The sequence below is a fragment of the Typha angustifolia genome, chromosome 5 (assembly GCF_048772165.1).
Source record: "Typha angustifolia cultivar Huaian chromosome 5, ASM4877216v1, whole genome shotgun sequence".
Taxonomy (NCBI): Eukaryota; Viridiplantae; Streptophyta; class Magnoliopsida; order Poales; family Typhaceae; genus Typha; species Typha angustifolia.
The window spans coordinates 1,154,921-1,175,760 of NC_133243.1; the positions used below are offsets into that span (position 1 = coordinate 1,154,921).

Here is a 20,840-nt window from a genome sequence, read left to right on the forward strand (position 1 = left end):
AAAAAAAAAAAGAAGAAAATCTCTTCCTTGCGGGGTAATTTGCAGTAAAAACCTTTTAGCGAAATAGGCCTCCCCATTTATCAAATAGCAAACTTAGGTTTTTTTTTTACTGATTTAGACTACTTTACCCTTTTAATCTCAATGCGCACATTGTTAATGTTAGAGCGTACTTTTTATATAAACGATGCGTATAAATTACATAGGTGATTGTAGTATTTTTTTTTTGAAATCTCGATGTGCACATCGTTGAAAATTATAGCATATATTTTGCATAGACGATGAGTATATATTACATAGGTGATGCGTGATGTTTTTTCTTAAAATTAGAGCGTACCTTTTGTATAGGCGATGCGTATAAATTACATAGGTGATGCGTGATATTTTTTTTAATTTCGATATGTATTTTTAAAAAAAAGAGTGTATATTTTGTATAGTTGATGCATATGAATTACATAGGTGATGCGTGACATTTTTAGGACACCGTAGTCTTTTAGGAATTTTTTTGGGCTGAATTAGTTAAAAAGGCCCAAAATTGTAATTTGATAAATTGGGGCCTATTTCTGCCAATTAGAAATCCGAATGACTTTTTATTGCAAATTGCCCCTCCCTTGCCGTAGGGTTTTAGTTTCTCGACATTTACAAAAAAAAAATATTTATTTAAAATTTTGGGTTGATTTAGCTCATGTCATCTTAACATACAAGAATTTAGAAAAGAATATTTAATTTTTAAATTTCTGTTGCTCTTGGAATGCCAACTTTTATTTGAGCTGTACGAGTTAGATTCGGATATATGGTCTGATCACATAGTTTATGAAATATCAGATTGTATGAATAAATCAAGTCAAAGCAAGAAGATTAAAGCTTTAGTTTTTAGGACCTCAGCTGGATGGGGTTAGGGTAGTATTCAGATTTTCATCTCTTACTTGATTTCAATTTTTAGAGTTTGGTTCTTGTTTGATTTTTTTAAAACCTAATATGATTCAATTTTCTAAACTAATTTAGATTTAGTATAATTTTTTTAACTTTTCTAGTTTGACTTTTTATATCTCTTTCTCTTAGTCGGTTTAGGTTTTTATATCTCTCCCGAAACCTCAATTGGTATTAAAATATGTTATTCTTAATTTAGATAAATACTAGAGATATAGATTTACCTTAAGAAGACTTATTTACTATTAGGCTTCTCATTGTTATTGAAAAGATAAAGATGAGAGCTTTTCTTAAACCTATTGATGAATGAGTTTGACTTTCAATTGTTTATGACTATTCTCCTTGAGAAATTTAGAGAAACTGTTGTGACAAATTAAATTATATTTCTATTAGATAACATAAATCTCTTCTTTATCTACATTTACTAAGAATTCAATCACTAGTGGATCGGAAGATTATCTTTGAATGAACAATTCAATTTTCATAAAAATTAAGTTCTTCTTTCATTTTTAGAAAATATGGAGTAAGAATTTTAAATAATTAGATGTATCCTTTTTAAGAAAAATAACTAATATCTAAATTCTTAACAATAAATTTAATGTAAAAGAAAGAAGAACTTATTTAGCATTAAGAACATATAAGAGATTTAGAATAAAAGAAATATGTTTTCAACAAGCTGTAATTTATTTAGCATCTTAGACAACGTCACGTATCACCTATGTAATTTATATACATCACCTATGCAAAATATAAGCTCTAAAATTTAACATTATGTATATTGAGATTTAAAAAAAAAATCACACATCACTTATATAATTTATAGGCTCGCCTATGCAAAATGTATGCTCTAATTTAAAAAAAAAAAAAACGCAACACATCATTTATGTAATATATACGCACTACCTATACAAAATATAAGCTGCAATTTCCAACGATGTGCGCATCAAAATTAAAAAAAGAAGACCACGCATTATATATGTAATTTATACATACTATTTATACAAAAGGTACGGTTTAATTTTTAACAATGTACACATTAAGATTAAACGATTAAATTATATAAAATATAATTAAGTCTAAGTTAGTAAAAATATTTGAATTTAAAATTCGATAATAGAAAAGCCTATTTCAGTCGATTTAAGTGGAATAAGATTAGCAGCAGTTTAATCTTGATGTCAGGCCCCACTAGAATAACTTTGCCTTGAGGACCTTGCTTTATATATGTAATTTCTGGATCAAGCTTAATATTTGAAGTTATTATAAGCAGACTACGAGTTGTCTCTTGAAAGAAAAGTTGAATATTTCTGAGTTTGCCTTTGTGTTTTACTATTCTTCCAAGATGGCACTGCAAATTATTTGAAGGGACTAATGCTTATTCTATCCTACCTTATAGTTGCTGTCAGTTTCTTCGTTCATGTCGATCCTGCAGCTAGTAAGTGGAACAATATATTTTATGTCTATATATATGAGAACAATTTTGTAAGCTACCAAAATGGCCTTATTTTTTAGATCAATTCAGTTTGATTGTTATCATTCCATATTATAATTTTCGTCAGCAAAAGTGATTCAGGTGTTCTTTTTTTCTTGAATGTGTACTCTCATTGACAACAATTTCAACAGGTGATGATTAATGACAGAGAAAGAGAAAGTCTCTCAGTGTCATCAATCCACGCAAAATATATGGCAACTATGCGGTGCTTCATCCACCGATGAGTCATATGTGACCTGCTATCCAGTTTGTTATTTGAGGATGCTGTTCATGTAGTTATTCTGTACAAACACAAGCAAAGCAAGGAGGCTGAAGATTATTTTAAGAAAAAGAAAAGAAATCATCAATTCATAGAAGTTCTTTCCAATAGGTTCAGGGTTCCATGTCCCCAGGAAAGTTTCATTTATTCTCACAACATTTTAATGCTTTCAGAAAGTTGGTGGTTGTATACAGTCCAAACTGTAGATAGATTTATAGAGATAAAAGCCCAAGGAAATGAATATGATTATTACTTCTGGTATTGTTCACCATCACCATATCTAGTAGTGAAGTTGCTTACCCTGATATCTTTTTGTTGGAATTTTTGCACAGTGTCTTTACCTCTGTGAATGCAAATCCACTCTGTTGTGAGTGAAGTTGTAAAAATTCAACTTATTTTCAAGTAATTTTTACCTCTCTGAATGCAAATCCACTCTTTTGTGAGTTAAGTTGTAAAAATTCAACTTATTTTAAGTTTACAAGGAACATCCTACTTTTGTATACGTTAAAAGTTTCCATCTCTTTCTGTCTTTATGAAATAAAAATAGATGTTGATGCATATTGTTAAATTGGCATGAAAAGAAAATGTAATGACAACAGGAAATTGCCATGACCATCAAGGGGGCAATTTACAGTGAAAAAAAATATTCAGTTTTTTAATAGGCAGAAATAAGTTTTTTTATTACCGAATTGTAAATTCAGATATTTTTTACTTAGACTTAATTATATTTTCTATAACTAAATTCAACCGTTTGATATTTTCTATAACTAAAAAGAGATATTGATGCATAGTTTAGTTGAGAAAATATAATGGCAATTTCAACTCCCATCTCAATAGGATATGGGCATGACCAGCAAGGGGCGATTTACAGTGAAAAAAGTTTCAATTTTTAAATCGACTGAAATAGGCTTTTCTATTATCGAATTGTAAGTTCAGATATTTTTACTAACTTAGACTTAATTATCTTTTATATAATTCAATCGTTTAATCTTAATGCGTACATTGTTAAAAATTAAAGCATACCTTTTGTACAAATAGTATGTATAAATTATATATATATATATATATATATATATATATATAATGCGTGGTCTTCTTTTTTTAATTTTGATGCGCACATCATTAGAAATTGCAGCTTATATTTTATATAGGTGGTGCGTATATATTACATAAGTGATGTGTTACGTTTTTTTTTTTTTTTAAATTAGAGCATACATTTTGTATAGGTGAGCCTATAAATTATATAAGTGATGTGTGAGTTCTTTTTTTTAAATCTCAATATGCATATTGTTAAATTTTAGAGCTTATATTTTGCATAGGTGATGCGTGACGTTTTCTAAGATGCTAAATAAATTACAGCTTGTTGAAAACATATTTCTTTTATCCTAAATCTCTTATATGTTCTTAATGTTAAATAAGTTCTTCTTTCTTTTACATTAAATTTATTGTTTAGAATTTAGATATTAGTTATTTTTCTTAAAAAGGATACATCTAATTATTTAAAATTCTTACTCCATATTTTCTAAATTTGAAGGAAGAACTTAATTTTTATAAAAATTGAATTGTTCATTCAAAGATAATCTTCCGATCCACTAGTGATTGAATTCTTAGTAAATGTAGATAAAGAAGAGATCTATGTTATCTAATAGAAATATAATTTAATTTGTCACAACAACGGTTTCTCTAAATTTCTCAAGGAGAATAGTCATAAACAAATGAAAGTCAAACTCATTCATCAATAGGTTTAAGAAAAGCTCTCATCTTATCTTTTCAATAACAATGAGAAGCCTAATAGTAAAAAAGTCTTCTTAAGGTAAATCTATATCTCTAGTATTTGTCTAAATTAAGAATAACATATTTTAATACCAATTGAGGTTTCAGGAGAAATATAAAAACCTAAACCGATCCTATTAGGTTTAAAAAAATCAAACAAGAATCAAACTCTAAAAATCGAAATCAAGTAAGAGATGAAAATCTGAATACTACCCTAACCCCATCCGACTGAGATCCTAAAAACTAAAGCTTTAATCTTCTTTTTTTGACTTGATTTATTCGCACAATCTGATATTTCATAAACTATGTGATCAGACCATACATCTGAATCTAACTCGTACAACTCAAATAAAAGTTGGCATTCCAAGAGCAATAGAAATTTAAAAATTAAATATTCCTTTCTAAATTCTTATATGTTAAGATGACATGAGCTAAATCAACCCAAAATTTTAAATAAATATTTTTTTTTGTAAATATCGAGAAACTAAAACCCTACCGCAAGGGAGGGGCAATTTGCAATAAAAAGTCATTCAGTTTTCTAATTGGCAGAAATAGGCCCCAATTTATCAAATTACAATTTTGGGCCTTTTTAACTAATTCAGCCCAAAAAAATTCCATAAAGACTACCGTGTCCTAAAAGTGTCACGTATCACCTATGTAATTCATACGCATCAACTATACAAAATGTATACTCTTTTTTAAAAATACATATCGAAATAAAAAAAAAATGGCACGCATCACCAATGTAATTTATACGCATCGCCTATACAAAAGGTACGCTCTAATTTTTTTTAAAAACGTCACGCATCACTTATGTAATATATACGCATCACATATGCAAAATATATGCTACAATTTTCGACGATGTGCGCATCGAGATTTCAAAAAAAAAAAATACTACAATCACCTATGTGATTTATACGCATCGTTTATATAAAAAGTGCGCTCTAATATTAACAATTTGCGCATTGAGATTAAAAGGATAAATTAGTCTATATCAGTAAAAAAAAAAAAAAACCCTAAGTTTGCTATTTGATAAATGGGGAGGCCTATTTCGCTAAATGGTTTTTACTGCAAATTACCCCGCAAGGAAGAGGTTTTCTTTTTTGCAACTTTTCCTTTATTCTATTCCTTTCGGATTGGATAATGGATTTCTAAACCAGACCCGCACCGCAAGCCCCCCTCTCTTCCTGCGAGCTGCGGCCGCTCCATTTCCTCCTCGTTCGCTCGCCTCTTCCTACTATAGAGAGAGAGAGATGTCGTACATGCGAGGAGATCTGCTGACGAAGACGAGGAAGCTGGTGAAAGGCCTCGCGAAACCAACCCCAGTTTGGCTCAAAGCCATGGAAGAGTAATCCTTCTCTCCTTCTCGTTTCCTAAGCATCACAATCGATTTCCTTTAATTGGTCTCAATCAAAATGGAGTCTTGGTTAGTTACGCCCTCCCCTCGAGAATGATTCTAGATTAAGTTGATTTATCCCTCCGTTGTAAGTTGTAAGTAGATTGTGGAGCGAAAGGTGCTTCCTTTATTTAGTTGTTCTTAGTTTGAATCATAAACCAGGGCGCCCCCTGTGACGTTTCCTCTCACGGATGGGAAGATGAAGAAGATTGAAATGCCAGAGGATGTCTATGTCAAGAGATTCTACAAGAAGCATCCGGATTCTCTCTACCACGATGCGGTCAAGTAAATCCTATTCCATGTTGTGTTCCCCACCCTTGTTTTGGTAATTCAAATTATTTTTGTAGTTGATCATCTTGACATTTTGATTGGGCAGCTCGATTGGTGAGTAGAACTTTTGTTTGATAATTGCGATGAAATGTGGAGCATTTTCAATGGAGAATGCACTGTTTTCTGGTTGTAAAAGCTATATGTTTTAGTTCTTTCTGGATCATTAAGCTTTGTGTGTGTGGACCAATCATTCACTATTTTTCCGCTCTGAACTCAGTCCAATCACTTGAGTTCTAAATGCATCTCATGACTCGTATTATAAGTTGTAGTCGTGTAGTCGACCTTCAGTGCCTCATTAGCCTTTCTAATGTAGAGGCATTTTTTTACTTCATTCATTTTTGTAGCTTATGCACCAGAGAAAGGAGTTACTTAAGCCGATTAACTAATTAAAAAATTCATTGTTTTGATGGTTGGTTCAAATTTTTTTCTAGAAATGCAACTTTGCTGATGCTAACCTTTCTCCTTTCACTTTTTTTTCATGTATTATTATTCTTTTGATCTTCTTATAATCGTTGCAACAACATATTTCTTCTCTGAGTGAACATTCTAAGTTTTGTCTCCATCTTCAACAGGATAAGTGGATTTGATCCACCTCCTTCACGAGTTTTTGCATGGCGTGTATTGGAGCTAAAAGGGCAGGGAGTCAGGGAAGATGAAGCTCTGGCTGTAGCTGATGTAAATACTTGCCATTAGAAGTTTTCAACAAAAAATAAATCATTATAAGAATGGATGATAGATATTCTGTGCTTTTTCTCTATTTCTTATTAATGCATGAATCTCCTACTTGGATTATGCTTTTATCATTTAAATTTGAACATTTGCAGAAGATCTACTCCTTTATACATTTAACATTTTCCATTTTAGATGGAGTATCAAGCTGAGAAGAAGAAAAAGAGGAAGGCGTACACAGAGTTGAAACAAATTGCACGCCTTCAAGGGAAGAAGCCACCTCCAAACCCATACCCAAGCGCCATTAAAGAAATACAAGCGGAGGAGAAGAAGTATGTTAGAGATCGTTTCTTTAATCCCAAAGTACTTGAGATTGTGGAAAAGATGAAAGAAGAAAAAGCTGTCGAGATGCAAGAGCAACAAAGACGAGGAGGAGGTGGTGGTGGTGGTGGTGGCGGCGGCGGCGGGAGCCGTGGCAATCAGTCTGGTGGTTGGGGTGGTCGTCAACGTTGGTGAAATCCCTCGGTACCTAAATCAAACTTATCATGCTCTTTCTTTGTGATTTGCTTGCTTACAAGTTGCTTAGCTGTCAAAATGAATGATGGAACACAGCAATGAAATATTTTTCAAATGGTTTTAGTGTTTTTTTTTCCTGTCTGTGTGCAATAAATAGAGAATGTTTTGCATCATTTGGTATCAGAATTTAAAGATAACTTTCCAGTGGCATATGTAGCTCTGTGATACTTACTTTCCTCAAAGTCAAGCGGAAATTACTTTTTCTTTATCTTGGATTTCTCATTCTCAATTTTGTGGAATATTCGTTTCCACTTGTAGTTCCTTACTTTCAGTAAATTTTCTTGTTTATTAGTAGCATATTTAAGCTTTGAAGTATTGAAATATAATGCATGTACTTTAATCTGCTTGATCCTCTATTAGGAATGAGAGGGAGACTGATGTGAGGAGAAATGCATAGATGTTTTGGTCAAATATTTCTACCTGTTATGTATGAGTTGCATCATGACTATACTGCATGTATTATGATGACAATGCACAAGAAACTTATTTCTATTTCCTGGCGAGCGTGATGGATGATACCATGGCCTTTTGGCAATCTTGATGTCATTCAGATATCAGAATATCCAAATAATCACATATTTTGAGACAATAAGAAAGGTTTTTGTGCCTGTGTCAAATGATTGCTAAAACATCTTGGGCAAGGCCGGAATCATGCATCAAACTGATAGAGGTTCTTGCATTGGCAATCTGTTGTAAAGAGGGACCAAAAAAAATTCGGTCAAATTGTTTCCACATGTGCACATTTCTTCAGCGTGATTCACCAAAACTTGTAGTTGTTCAGAAGATTTGATATGATCACAGTTCTTGAATAGACTCTTGGAGAAATATACCTTTTTAAGGTTTTCTGCTGCAAACTTGGTATCATACTTTAGCTTAATGGTATGTTCTCACTCCAGCAATGTCCAAGCATTTAACAGAAGTCCTATAGGAAGCACAAGCAATGGACAGGAATAGTAAGAATTTAGGTGCATTGACCCTTTATTCTAAATCCATATGATGTAAGTATGTAACATTCTATATAACATATGATTAACAATTATTATGATTCAAAATGCCTTCTTTTGACCACTAACCTTTCCATTTAGTTTTTACTCTTAGACATTTTTCACTAATCCCATAGCATCCGACCCTCTCGTCCAAATAAATGGTGAACTTGTACCAACTTGGAAAAGGGAAAAAGAATGGAGAAGAAAAGAAAGTGAACCTTCGGTCATTATATTTTATGTTGGATTTAGGATTATGAAATACGCATATTGCATGTGTCATTTTGAGTCCTTTTTTTTCTTTCTTATATTATTTCGCTTCTTAAGTGGATACCTCCATCGTCTTGCTTTAATCCTATAAATCTCTGCTGATTGCAGGTCTTCAGAAGCTCTACTAAGCCAGGAACATCACCCACCAGCAGTTGGCCGATAGGGCTAGCAGCAGGCAGACCTTTCAAAGAATGCCGATAAATAAACATGACTAGTAACCAGGGTGCTCATTGCTCGCTGGATCTCTCAAGACTAGTTTGCAGAAGCAACTCGTTATTTGATCTTTCATTTGCAGATTTTGCTCCTATTTCTGTGATGGTATTTAGATGGCGATGTTCATTTTATAATCATATTTCATACTTTCTTTTTAAAATTCAAATCTCTATTAGAAGCTTGTGATACATCCTTGCTGATTTCTCAATGAACATTTCGATTTTGGAATATTTTTCTGTTGTGGTTTTTATAAATAATGGCTGCAAGTTATGCCACAGTATGGACAAATCCTGCATGTTAGCCTTGTCTCCAGATGTTGTAGCTCCTTTTTTTGGCCCAATATGTTTTTTAGCTTATGATGCAGGACAACTTCTCGATTATAGATTTGACAAAAACAAATAGAAAAAAATTAACCAAACCTAATAAAATCTACTAACCGCGGTGGTGTCAGAATTTACCAACAAACACTCAATATGTAAAAACTCTTAAATACTTATTAATCAATAAAAAAAAATTATAAGTTTTTATATAGGCAAAACAAAGCAAAAGATAAAAAAGAAGAAAATAGTCATATAAAGCTAGTCAAAGCTCTCGTCAAGGTGTAACTCTGTTTATGCCTACACTACACTGGCTTTTTGATGGGCCAATTTTAAATTATGTACTTCGGCCTCCCCTCCCGTTAAAGAGCAACTTAGGTGGTGGTTAGGGAGTGCATGACTGGTTTAATCTTTCACTTGTTGTTGTTATGTGGTGGTGGAAATTGCTCAACTTGGAACCCTTCTAGATGGAAGGATGTCCTGCTAGAGCTTTACAACATTCCACTCACAGACGACATCCCACCTACATGCTCATGCTGAGGGTAGTTACTCTGTTTCAGGTTTATATTATTCTTTTTGCACACTTGATAGTTTTATTAAGAAATTCACAGTTATTGAGCACTTAATTTTTATTAGAAAATCTACCAAGTGTATTTTTACAAATTTTATAACTTTATTACGTAATTCACACAGTTATTAAACACTTAATTTTCTATCTCATAGTTTTATTACAAAGTTTGAGTGTCAGGAAAAACATGCATAACTCAAAAGAAAATGCACTGTGTTTTTTGTGCAAATCACCCCTTCAAAAATATGAAACAAAAATTAAAAAACATTATTATTGAGTTGAATGCCCAAAGTCACTCAAACATCCAGATCAAGCATATTCCATATAATGGATATAACGACCAATTGGTCAAAATATCATAGCATCCTCCAATGTTACAAATCTCTATGCGATATCAAACTACAAGATCCTGCCTGCCTGCCTGCCTGCCTGTCTGGCATCTATAAATCCTTTCATATGCAACTGAAGGTGGTGGTGAATACCAGAAGCAAGCGCGTAAGATGTCAAACATATAAGATCCATCTGAGCAGAGTTTCTTGACAGACATTTGTAAGCAAATAGTTTATTAGACAGAGAAAGAAAGAAGCCAAATACAGTGCACACTCCTAGTTAAGATAAAGATTGTAGGACATGTACAGTCCTGTCTTGAGCTTGCGAAAACATGTTAAAATTTCCGCTACCTTGGTTGTAAAGGGATATAGCCAATTATCAAGGTTGGTAAACATCAGGAAGCTTAAGGCCCACACTGGCAGCAGATTTGTTCAGTATCTTCTTCATTTCCTCAGATCTATCCACCGCTATATTGTATGAAAAAAGCAAATCCTGAAGAACAAAATCATTTGCTCATGAAAGTTAGCTTTCTTGGAATACATGCAAAAGTAATGTACAGTAAAATCTACATAATATTATTAGCAGCAAATTGATCCATCCAAAACTCAGTATGTCGCATGCATGTGGACTGTCGATCAGATTAAAAAGAAAAAAAAAAAAAAAAAGTAAAATTGATAGTACAAATCCATGCAAAGATCTGTACTGTTCTAAATTAACAGGCTAGTATCAAATTAAACTGTGGTGAATCAAATTGAGCCCATACATCAGGCAGAAAAATCTGTCTATCAGATACTAATTCTATTTACATGTGTCAGACAAGTATACAGACAATTTGGTACTGAACATTCAAAAAATCAAATATAACAACACTTCAATTTGAAGGAATGTTCAGAAAAGAATAACATGGTTTACTGCAGAAAATTGTAAGATCACATATATAGCTTGTAGTAGATGCCATCACCGATCCAGTAAGTGGTCCATGCGGCAGTATGAGCAGCTCCATATGCATAAGAATGAAGGTAATGGAGCTTAGTAAAAGATATATGTGCAACTAAATTCATACCACGTCCTCTTAGAAACTTCTAGAAAGGGTACAAATTCAAAGGTACTAATATTTGTCTGGTAATTATAGGAGAAATGGAAAGTATCCCATAAGAGCCATTATATAATTAATGACTCTATCTTTAGCTTTGGCCTTAAGATAACTTTGATTCCAATGGGGTGAAGGAAGGGAGATAGCTCCTTACATATTCACAATTACACTAAAGGAATGGGGATCTCAATTACTCTGCTTCAATGTTGAGAATGCACCATCTAATAGATGGTGATATCCAAATGACATATAAGATCTGTACCTGCTTGGAGAAGATAATCAACAATCAAAAAAAGTTCTCAATCAACATTAAACAATTCCGCGTCATGTAGGATACATTGGCCTAACATTTTATTTGCCAGCCACTTTGCTCATGCTCTCATGGTGACTATTATCTTCAAAGAGATAAGAGCCCAAACTATTATTCATGAGAAAGAACATACAGTTTCACCCACTAGTGGCTTATTGGAGAACATAGCTACGGTTAAGAACAGATTGCAAGTATATCCAATCAAAAGAAAATGTATGAGATGCAGTTAAAAGGACACTCTAGTGAGATTCATGTTTCAATTCGATCAAAGAAGAAGAAATACAAGATAAGGTAATGCATATGTGGACAGCAAACCAACAAGGAGCTGACAATATGAGAGAAATGAAGTTCCCTATGTAACAAGCTCCAAAACAAACTAGTATGCAAAAAATATTGGTCATGTGTGGATCATTAAGATAAATGTAGGCTAAAGTAATTAAACAGAGTAACAAGAAAATATTGTGACCTTTGTATCACGAGATTGTGTAACCTAACAAACTATCAAGGAAAGATAAATAAGATGTTTATATCTACTTTTTTACCAATTAATAATATGAGCTAAATGTTAAACATATACACCTCAAATTATGCCAAGCTGAAGGAACCCAAAAACAAAAACCTTATGATGATGCACACTATTAAGCAGGAAAGTGTAATCACGAGCGAGCTTCAATTTGTTGTGAGCTGCAGTTTGATCTGATAGCATAGCATTCTTGTGAAACTCTTCAACTATATAATCTCGGAAATGCCTTTTGCCTCCATCTCCACCTAAATGTTTATCCACAGCTTTTAGAAGTTGGCGATAAACATTCGCGATTCGCATGGTCTCAGATCCCATTTCTTTTCTGCTCAAAAACAAAATTCCTTATCTTAGTATACCACACCATGTATAGCTTCTAACGGTGAACTTTGAAAAATTTTAAGAAATTTGAAAAATTTTGGCAAATTCAATAACCCCTTCCGGGCAAGCTTCAGTTTCTCTATCACTCTACGATCATAAAAGTTAACCCTGACTGGGTCGTAACATTCACTGCGATTAAGTTTGAAAAAGTGAACTCACTTTTATTACGTAAAAGAGCAAAAGAAAACAACTGAAGTTACGAGCATTAATGTACGTGAAATTAATAATTATAGCAGTATACTTGAAGCCTAAGGAACTTCTTTGCACTGGAAGGATAGTTCCTCAATCACCATAAACCGAAGTAAAGAAACAAATAAGCAATGAGTATTCCAGTGATTGCAAGAAAAATTCTAAAAATTCAGAAAAAAAAAATGATAGGAAAAAAAAAAATCTCCCATCCCTCTCTCGGCTGCTGCAGCAGCGAGGAGGAGAAAGTGAGAGAGAGAGAGAGAGAGAGAGAGAGACCTAATCTCGCCGGAGATCGATATTGCCGAAAAACTACTCGCCGTCAGGCAGGGGAGGAGATGCGTCGGGAGAGCGACCGTAGGGAGAGGACCCAAGGGAAGAGAAAATGCCAACCTAACCATAGGTTCGGATCCGATCCGACCCGGTAAAGAGCCAAATCTAACGCTTCCCTTAGAAAGGAACAAAAGATTAGAATAAATTATTTACTTTGAATATCTTTATTTCATATTTTGAGTGAATTTGCAGCAAAACACTATTAGCTTTCTAATCCAAAGAAATAGCCCCCCCAACGAAAACTTATTGAATTGCAAATTTAGGCCTTTTTTACTAATTTATCATTTTAATCTCGATACGCATATTATTAAAGATTAGAGCGTATATTTTGCATAAACGATGCGTATAAATTATATCGATGATGCATGATATTTTTTTGAAATCTTAATGCGCACGACGTTGAAAATTGCAACGTACATTTTGTATAAGCGATACGTATATATTCCATAGGTGATACGTGGCTTTTTTTTTTAACTAGAGGGTACCTTTTGTAAAAACGATGTATATAAGTTACATAAGTGATACATGGCTTTTTTTTAATCTCAATATGCATTTTTTTTAAAATTAAAGCATACATTTTGTATAGTCGATGAGTATAAATTACATAGATGATGTATGACATTTTTAGGACATAATAGTTTTTTGAGATTTGTCAGGACTAAATCAGTAAAAAAAAAAGCTCAAAAGCGTAATTTGATAAACGTGGAGCTTATTTCTGCCGATTAGAAACCTGAATGGCTTTTTGCTAAAAATTGCCCCTATTTTGGTTGGAATTAAAATTTTAGAATAACTCAACCACTTATTCTAAAATCTAAACACCCTTTTGCTCTCTTAGTAATATATTAAAACACGGTATAATATGGCTAGAATATATTTAATAATATATTAGAATATGTTTATAGTGAAAAAAAATTAATATGGGGTTTCCATTTGTGATGCTATTTGTAGTATTTATGTTGTGTCAAATATCATCAATTAAGTCAAATTATTTTAGGGCAAAATTATAAAGATAACTATGAGAAGATAATATAATATTTTAAAATAAAAGTGAAATGACAAATGTCTATTTACATTTAACTAATATAAAGGCAACAAGATCAACTTAATCATTATTATCCTTTGTTCCAATTATCACAATCAAATACTATTTTACTTCATATTTTTATTCCATAGCGCATCATTACCAAACACCATATTGAAAATGGAATAATTTTTTATTCCAGAATATGTCCTCATTTTATTCAATTCTAATTTTTTATTATTCTACAACACACTAGGCGACTTTAGGCCCTATTAGGGATGAAGGCATTACCTGATCCTAACTAAATTTTGTCCGATATGGGTCGAGAATTTCTTACCCATCTTGATATCCGGATAATATATGCGAACATGAATATAGTTTGAAGAATAATATATGTATCATATAATTTAAAAATATTATAAAGATAATAGTGATATAAAAGAATTGTTTATACTTTTATATAGTCAATCTATATTCTTATAGTTAATGATTATGCTCTAGATTTCAATAAGTAAATTAGAATTTCTCGTGGATCCTAAAATAAAACAGATCCGCTCAATATTCAATGTATATCTAATAAAAATAGTTTGAAAATTTTGCTAAAAATTTCATATTATCACACATACCCTAATATACTGCTTTTAATGTCTCAAAAATATCATTACATTAATTTTGTAAAGATAGTTATCATATAAATAAGGTAAAGTAACAATAGACGCAAAATGACTTTAATATCTTGAGAATGTGTTTTGAACTAGCTTGATCCGATTCGTAGCGGTTCTGTACGGGAGTTGGGATCCGCGAGTGGAGGTATGGATTCATAGATATACGATGGAGGTGATGATGGAGTAGAGGCCGAGTAGTTGATGGAGGTGGCTCGACAATAGATGATGGTGGTGGTGGTTTGCGGATGCGGATGCGATAGATGGTTGAAGGCTATGATTGGCCTGCAACTATGGTAAAAACCGTATGGAAAGTAGAAATGGTTAAGATAAAGAGACGAAATGGAAGAAATAGGCCTGCCCTACGAGACTATGGGGATCAGCGGCAGAGGGAGATTAGAAGTTGCCAACGTAAGAGGTGGCGCTGGTTGGTGAAAAAAATGATATGAACGCTCTTTCTGTAGGGGAGCCTGGGAGATAAATAGAAACTTTTTCTGGCCCTTCTATTAGAGTTATGATATAACTCCGTATGCATTGCTCCGCTTGCTGCCATTATGACTTAAAGACCAATGGAGATGCAAAGACATTCAGTATGTCTTGTAAAAATTCAACTTATTTTAAGTTTACAAGGAACATCCTACTTTGTATATGTTGAAAGTTTCCATCTCTTTCTCCATCTTTATGAAATAAAAATAGATATTGATGCGCAGTTTAGATGAAAAGAAAATATAATGACAATAGTAAATTGGCATGACCGCAAAGGGCGATTTACAGTAAAAAGAATTTTAATTTTTTAATAGGTAGAAATAGGCTTTTCTATTATTGAATTGTAAATCCAGACATTTTTTACGTAGGACTCAATTATATTTTCTCTCACTCAATTCAACCGTTTAATCTCGATGTGCATAATGTTAAAAATTAAAGCGCACTTTTAATATAAGTAATATTTAAGCGATATTTATAAAATTTTAAATCCTAATGCTATTTTTCTGGTCAAGACCATGTATTATTTCTAAAAATTAAAAAAAAATCTAAAAATATCATGAATAAAATGTATTAGAACGTCAAGTCCTCAATGTATAAAGACAGATCTGGGTTAGATTCATATGAACATATCAATAGGAAATGGTCCACGATGACTCCATGAGTACTGACTGCATTCTTTGGTAGCAATAGAGAAGGTAATAAAAAGTTTCTTACTTTACAAAACTGTAGCTTCTGAAATTTCTTTGGTAGCGAGGGGCTCGGGTGTTCGGCGGTGCGAGGGGCTCGGGTGTTCGGCGGTGCGAGGGGCTCGGGTGTCCGGCGGCGCGACACGAGGAGCTCGGGTGTTCGGCGGCGCGAGGGACTCGGGTGTCCGGCGGCGCGGCGCGACGGGCTCGGGTGTCCGGCGACGCGGCGCGACGGGCTCGGGTGTCCGGCGGCGCGGCGCGACGGGATCGGGTGTCCGGCGGCGCGACACAAGGAGCTCGGGTGTAGATGGGAAGGGGGCGACGGCAGGCTGGTGTGGGGATTGAGGAAATGAAGTTGGGAGTTGGGAATTTGGCAGTCTTTGCGTATCCGAGTAAAATTAGAAATTTAGAATATATGTGTGTGGTGGGTTCGCCGGTCGACCCATTTACTTAAACGGGTTAAACGAGTCAAGCGGGTCAAAGAAATAAACCCGAACACGATCCGATTAATAATTGGGTTAGACGGGTTGACCCGTTTATGATCCGAATCCGATTAATTTAAACCCAAACCCGATTAACAGTCGAGTTATTGTGTCAGGTTATCGGGTCGAGTCAAGTTTTGCCACCCCTAAAATTATATATATAATACGTCGCCTTCTTTTTTTAAAAAAAAATTGATGCGTACATTGTTGAAAATTGCAGTTTATATTTTATTTAGCCGTACGTTTTACATAGACGGGCTTATAAACTATATAAGTAATGTGTGACCTTTTTTATAGTCTCGATATACATATTGTTAAAATTAGAGCTTATATTTTACATAAGCGATATATATAAATTACATAGGAAATATATGACGTTTTGTTTAGGAGACAACAATTTTTTTAAAGTTTGTTAGTGTTAAATTAGTAAAAAGGATCCGAAATTGCAATTTGAAAATACAGGCCTATTTCTGCTAATTAGAAAATTAAAATATTTTTAAATTTTTGTACCACTGCTTATTGTAGTTTTCATTCACAGCTTTACGCAATCTTTTCTAAAAATATCAAAATTATCTATGCACTAAATTTGATAATATCTTCTTACATTAAATACAATTAAATTTTATAATCTTTACAAAGTATAATTATATTTCTAGTTCTCTTTATTCGGCATTAACAAGAAGCTCATTCTCAAAAGCCATAATTTCTTCTCCATGTTACAATCTCATTCTCTCGGGTGATGAGAAGATCAAGTATGTCCTACTAGGACCTCACAATGATCGATTTCCTTCATCGTCAGCCTCCTCTCTTCTCCTTCATCGTCGATAACAAAATTAGTTCTAAATTGTTCTATCTATTCAATTTTTCATAATACAATCTGCTACATACTAAGTTTGACATTATCAAGTTTGATTTTATGATCATATCCTCATCTAACTTAAAGTTTGGGATAAATCATACATACATGTATACGGTTTACAATTAAAAAAGGCAATCATAGATGAAATTTGTATGCACTTTTATGAAAATGATCAAATGAGCAGAAATTAAGCTATCTGTTTTAGTTTTGCAAATCGTTCTAAATTTATTCTTTTATTTCTTTCTTTGGTTAAATTTAATAATTCTATCAATTAATTAATATTACCTGAATACTATATCTATATAACATTTGTGTTACAGTTTTACTCCTATCTTATCAAATAAAACTTTGATGTCAAAGATAAACTAATAGAATAATTAGTTTACTTATCAATATTGCCTGCTATTGATGAGATCTTTATCTAATAGAGTATATTCGGTTATTTTCTTTATAGATTATATGAACTAAGTGCAAAAATCAAGACATTACAGTTGAAAGAAAAAGAAGGATTGTAAGTGATCAAGAAAAGAAGATAATCCAAGTGAAGCTACAACAACCTCAAATATAATTATCATGGTGAGACAGCTAATGAAGAATACTATAGTAATTAAGCGCGCATACTGATATATTGTAATTAGGGGTGAAAACGGATCGGATATGGATCGGATAATACTCGACCCATATCCGGATCCGTATTTTTAGTTCGGATACGGATATTAGACGGATAGCAAAATTTAAAACCATATCCTAACTAAACGGATAAGGATAATTTTCGGATAAAGGATCGGATCTTAAACGAATATTGATTGAATTTAAAATAATTATAATATTTTATTTAAATATAATTAATACCAAATTATTAAGAGTTTTACGACAAATAATTTTTTTGTATGTCAAATATATAAAATTAGAGAAATTAATCTCTATAAATAATATATAACATATTATTAGTAATAATATTAATATTTACTATTTAAATAAGCAAACTAAAAACTGTAAATCATTTTAAAAAAATACGGGTAAACGGATATTCGATATCCGTATCCGTATCCGAATCCGAAAAATATATCCGACCCGTATCCGAATCCGTATCCGATTTTTTTTCAAAAATTCTATCCGTATCCGAATCTGAATCCGAATCCGAATCGGATAGAAATTTTTTATCCGAATCCGATCCGAGTTGGATCAGATAGCGGGTCAGGTCGGAGTTAATCCGACCCGTTTTCACCCCTAATTGTAATGAAAGCTAATTTTATGAACAATAAAATTATATGCGGGACAATCTGAAGTATATGAAACAATGATTGTGAAATATTATTTTCTAAAATCAAGTCCATATATGTTATTTCCTAAAATACTTGCAAAACAAACATTCCTTAGATGTTATTTTTGTTGAAATATTGAAAAGCTTTCATCTTAGCTTAACAATAAAAATAAGAAGCGTAATAATAAATAAGTCTTCTTTAGGTAAATTTATATCTCTATAATTTGAGGTTTCGGGAGAGATATAGAAACCCAGCTAAGCTAAGAGAAAGAGATATAAAAGTCAAAATCAAGCTAAACTAGAAAAGGTGAAACAATTTAGTACCAAATCTAAATTGGTTTAGAAAACCGAATCCTATTAGGTTTAGAAAAACCGAATAAGAATCGAACTCTAAAAATTAAAATTAAAAGGAGATGAAAATTTGAATACTACTCCAACCCCGTCCAGCCGAGGTCCTAAAACCTTAACCTTTAGTCTTATTTTCTTCTTTTCTGACTTGATTTATTTGCACAATCCATATTTATGAAGTAAAAAGAGATATTGATGCGTAGTTTAGTTGAGAAAATATAATGACAATTTCAACTCCCATCTCAATAGGATATGGGCATGACCAGCAAGGGGCGATTTACGGTGAAAAAAGTTGTTGCAATGATTATGAGAAGATCAAAAGAATAATAATACATGAAAAACAAGTGAAAGGAGAAAGGTTAGCATCAGCAAAGTTGCATTTCTAGAAAAAAATTTGAACCAACCATCAAAACAATGAATTTTTTAATTAGTTAATCGGCTTAAGTAACTCCTTTCTCTGGTGCATAAGCTACAAAAATGAATGAAGTAAAAAAATGCCTCTACATTAGAAAGGCTAATGAGGCACTGAAGGTCGACTACACGACTACAACTTATAATACGAGTCATGAGATGCATTTAGAACTCAAGTGATTGGACTGAGTTCAGAGCGGAAAAAAAGTGAATGATTGGTCCACACACACAAAGCTTAATGATCCAGAAAGAACTAAAACATATAGCTTTTACAACCAGAAAACAATGCATTCTCCATTGAAAATGCTCCACATTTCATCGCAATTATCAAACAAAAGTTCTACTCACCAATCGAGCTGCCCAGTCAAAATTTCAAGATGATCAACTACAAAAATAATTTGAATTACCAAAACAAGGGTGGGGAACACAACATGGAATAGGATTTACTTGACCGCATCGTGGTAGAGAGAATCCGGATGCTTCTTGTAGAATCTCTTGACATAGACATCCTCTGGCATTTCAATCTTCTTGATCTTCCCATCCGTGAGAGGAAACGTCACAGGGGGCGCCCTGGTTTATGATTCAAACTAAGAACAACTAAATAAAGGAAGCACCTTTCGCTCCACAATCTACTTACAACTTACAACCGAGGGATAAATCAACTTAATCTAGAATCATTCTCGAGGGGAGGGCGTAACTAACCAAGACTCCATTTTGATTGAGACCAATTAAAGGAAATCGATTGTGATGCTTAGGAAACGAGAAGGAGAGAAGGATTACTCTTCCATGGCTTTGAGCCAAACTGGGGTTGGTTTTGCGAGGCCTTTCACCAGCTTCCTCGTCTTCGTCAGCAGATATCCTCGCATGTACGACATCTCTCTCTCTCTCTCTCTCTCTCTCTCTCTCTCTCTCTCTCTCTAGTAGGAAGAGGCGAGCGAACGAGGAGGAGATGGAGCGGCTGCAGCTCGCAGGAAGAGAGGGGGGGCTTGCGGCGCGGGTCTGGTTTAGAAATCCGTTATCCAATCCGAAAGGAATAGAATAAAGGAAAAGTTGCAAAAAAGGAAAAAAAAAAAGAAGAAAATCTCTTCCTTGCGGGGTAATTTGCAGTAAAAACCTTTTAGCGAAATAGGCCTCCCCATTTATCAAATAGCAAACTTAGGTTTTTTTTTTACTGATTTAGACTACTTTACCCTTTTAATCTCAATGCGCACATTGTTAATGTTAGAGCGTACTTTTTATATAAACGATGCGTATAAATTACATAGGTGATTGTAGTATTTTTTTTTTGAAATCTCGATGTGCACATCGTTGAAAATTATAGCATATATTTTGCATAGACGATGAGTATATATTACATAGGTGATGCGTGATGTTTTTTCTTAAAATTAGAGCGTACCTTTTGTATAGGCGATGCGTATAAATTACATAGGTGATGCGTGATATTTTTTTTAATTTCGATATGTATTTTTAAAAAAAAGAGTGTATATTTTGTATAGTTGATGCATATGAATTACATAGGTGATGCGTGACATTTTTAGGACACCGTAGTCTTTTAGGAATTTTTTTGGGCTGAATTAGTTAAAAAGGCCCAAAATTGTAATTTGATAAATTGGGGCCTATTTCTGCCAATTAGAAATCCGAATGACTTTTTATTGCAAATTGCCCCTCCCTTGCCGTAGGGTTTTAGTTTCTCGA

General features: G+C 33.2%; 2 protein-coding genes and 1 long non-coding RNA gene across 6 annotated transcripts; 2 read left to right on the plus strand and 1 right to left on the minus strand.

The window, feature by feature from the left end:
- Nucleotides 1–2,262: 2,262 nt before the first annotated feature.
- Nucleotides 2,263–3,148, plus strand: LOC140760402 (uncharacterized). The gene is made up of 2 exons (XR_012104365.1): nt 2,263–2,359; nt 2,548–3,148. It is a non-coding gene; the product is annotated as an uncharacterized lncRNA (long non-coding RNA).
- A 2,346-nt stretch (nt 3,149–5,494) lies between these two features.
- On the plus strand, nt 5,495–9,118 carry LOC140759887 (uncharacterized). The gene is made up of 5 exons (XM_073096569.1): nt 5,495–5,799; nt 6,010–6,132; nt 6,750–6,852; nt 7,042–7,371; nt 8,784–9,118. The coding sequence occupies exons 1-4, from the start codon at nt 5,510–5,512 to the stop codon at nt 7,360–7,362; spliced, it is 837 nt and encodes a 278-aa protein (XP_072952670.1). The 5' UTR covers nt 5,495–5,509; the 3' UTR covers nt 7,363–7,371; nt 8,784–9,118.
- Nucleotides 9,119–10,017: 899 nt separating this feature from the next.
- Nucleotides 10,018–20,146, minus strand: LOC140760194 (uncharacterized). 4 transcript variants are annotated; one of them, XM_073097043.1, is made up of 5 exons: nt 19,926–20,140; nt 19,593–19,715; nt 12,126–12,351; nt 10,454–10,595; nt 10,018–10,308 (listed from the first exon to the last, which is right to left on the minus strand). In XM_073097043.1, the coding sequence occupies exons 1-4, from the start codon at nt 20,018–20,020 to the stop codon at nt 10,482–10,484; spliced, it is 558 nt and encodes a 185-aa protein (XP_072953144.1). In that variant the 5' UTR covers nt 20,021–20,140; the 3' UTR covers nt 10,018–10,308; nt 10,454–10,481. The 4 variants fall into 4 exon arrangements, with proteins under 4 accessions (XP_072953144.1, XP_072953145.1, XP_072953146.1 ...); XM_073097044.1 differs by having other exon boundaries at nt 10,018–10,595; nt 12,086–12,351; nt 19,926–20,146; XM_073097045.1 differs by having other exon boundaries at nt 10,018–10,595; nt 19,848–20,142.
- Between the last annotated feature and the right edge of the window lie 694 nt (nt 20,147–20,840).

Coding starts and splice junctions, on each gene's coding strand:
- LOC140759887 (XM_073096569.1), top strand. CDS start 5,510: ATGGTTTTTACTGCAAATTACCCCGCAAGGAAGAGGTTTTCTTTTTTG. Junction 5,800..6,009: donor TGGCTCAAAGCCATGGAAGA/GTAATCCTTCTC, acceptor ATCATAAACCAG/GGCGCCCCCTGTGACGTTTC. Junction 6,853..7,041: donor AAGCTCTGGCTGTAGCTGAT/GTAAATACTTGC, acceptor TTTCCATTTTAG/ATGGAGTATCAAGCTGAGAA.
- LOC140760194 (XM_073097043.1), bottom strand. CDS start 20,020: ATGTCGTACATGCGAGGATATCTGCTGACGAAGACGAGGAAGCTGGTG. Junction 12,352..19,592: donor CTCTACCACGATGCGGTCAA/GTAAATCCTATT, acceptor GTTTTTGAGCAG/AAAAGAAATGGGATCTGAGA. Junction 10,596..12,125: donor ATAGTGTGCATCATCATAAG/GTTTTTGTTTTT, acceptor TTTGTTCTTCAG/GATTTGCTTTTTTCATACAA.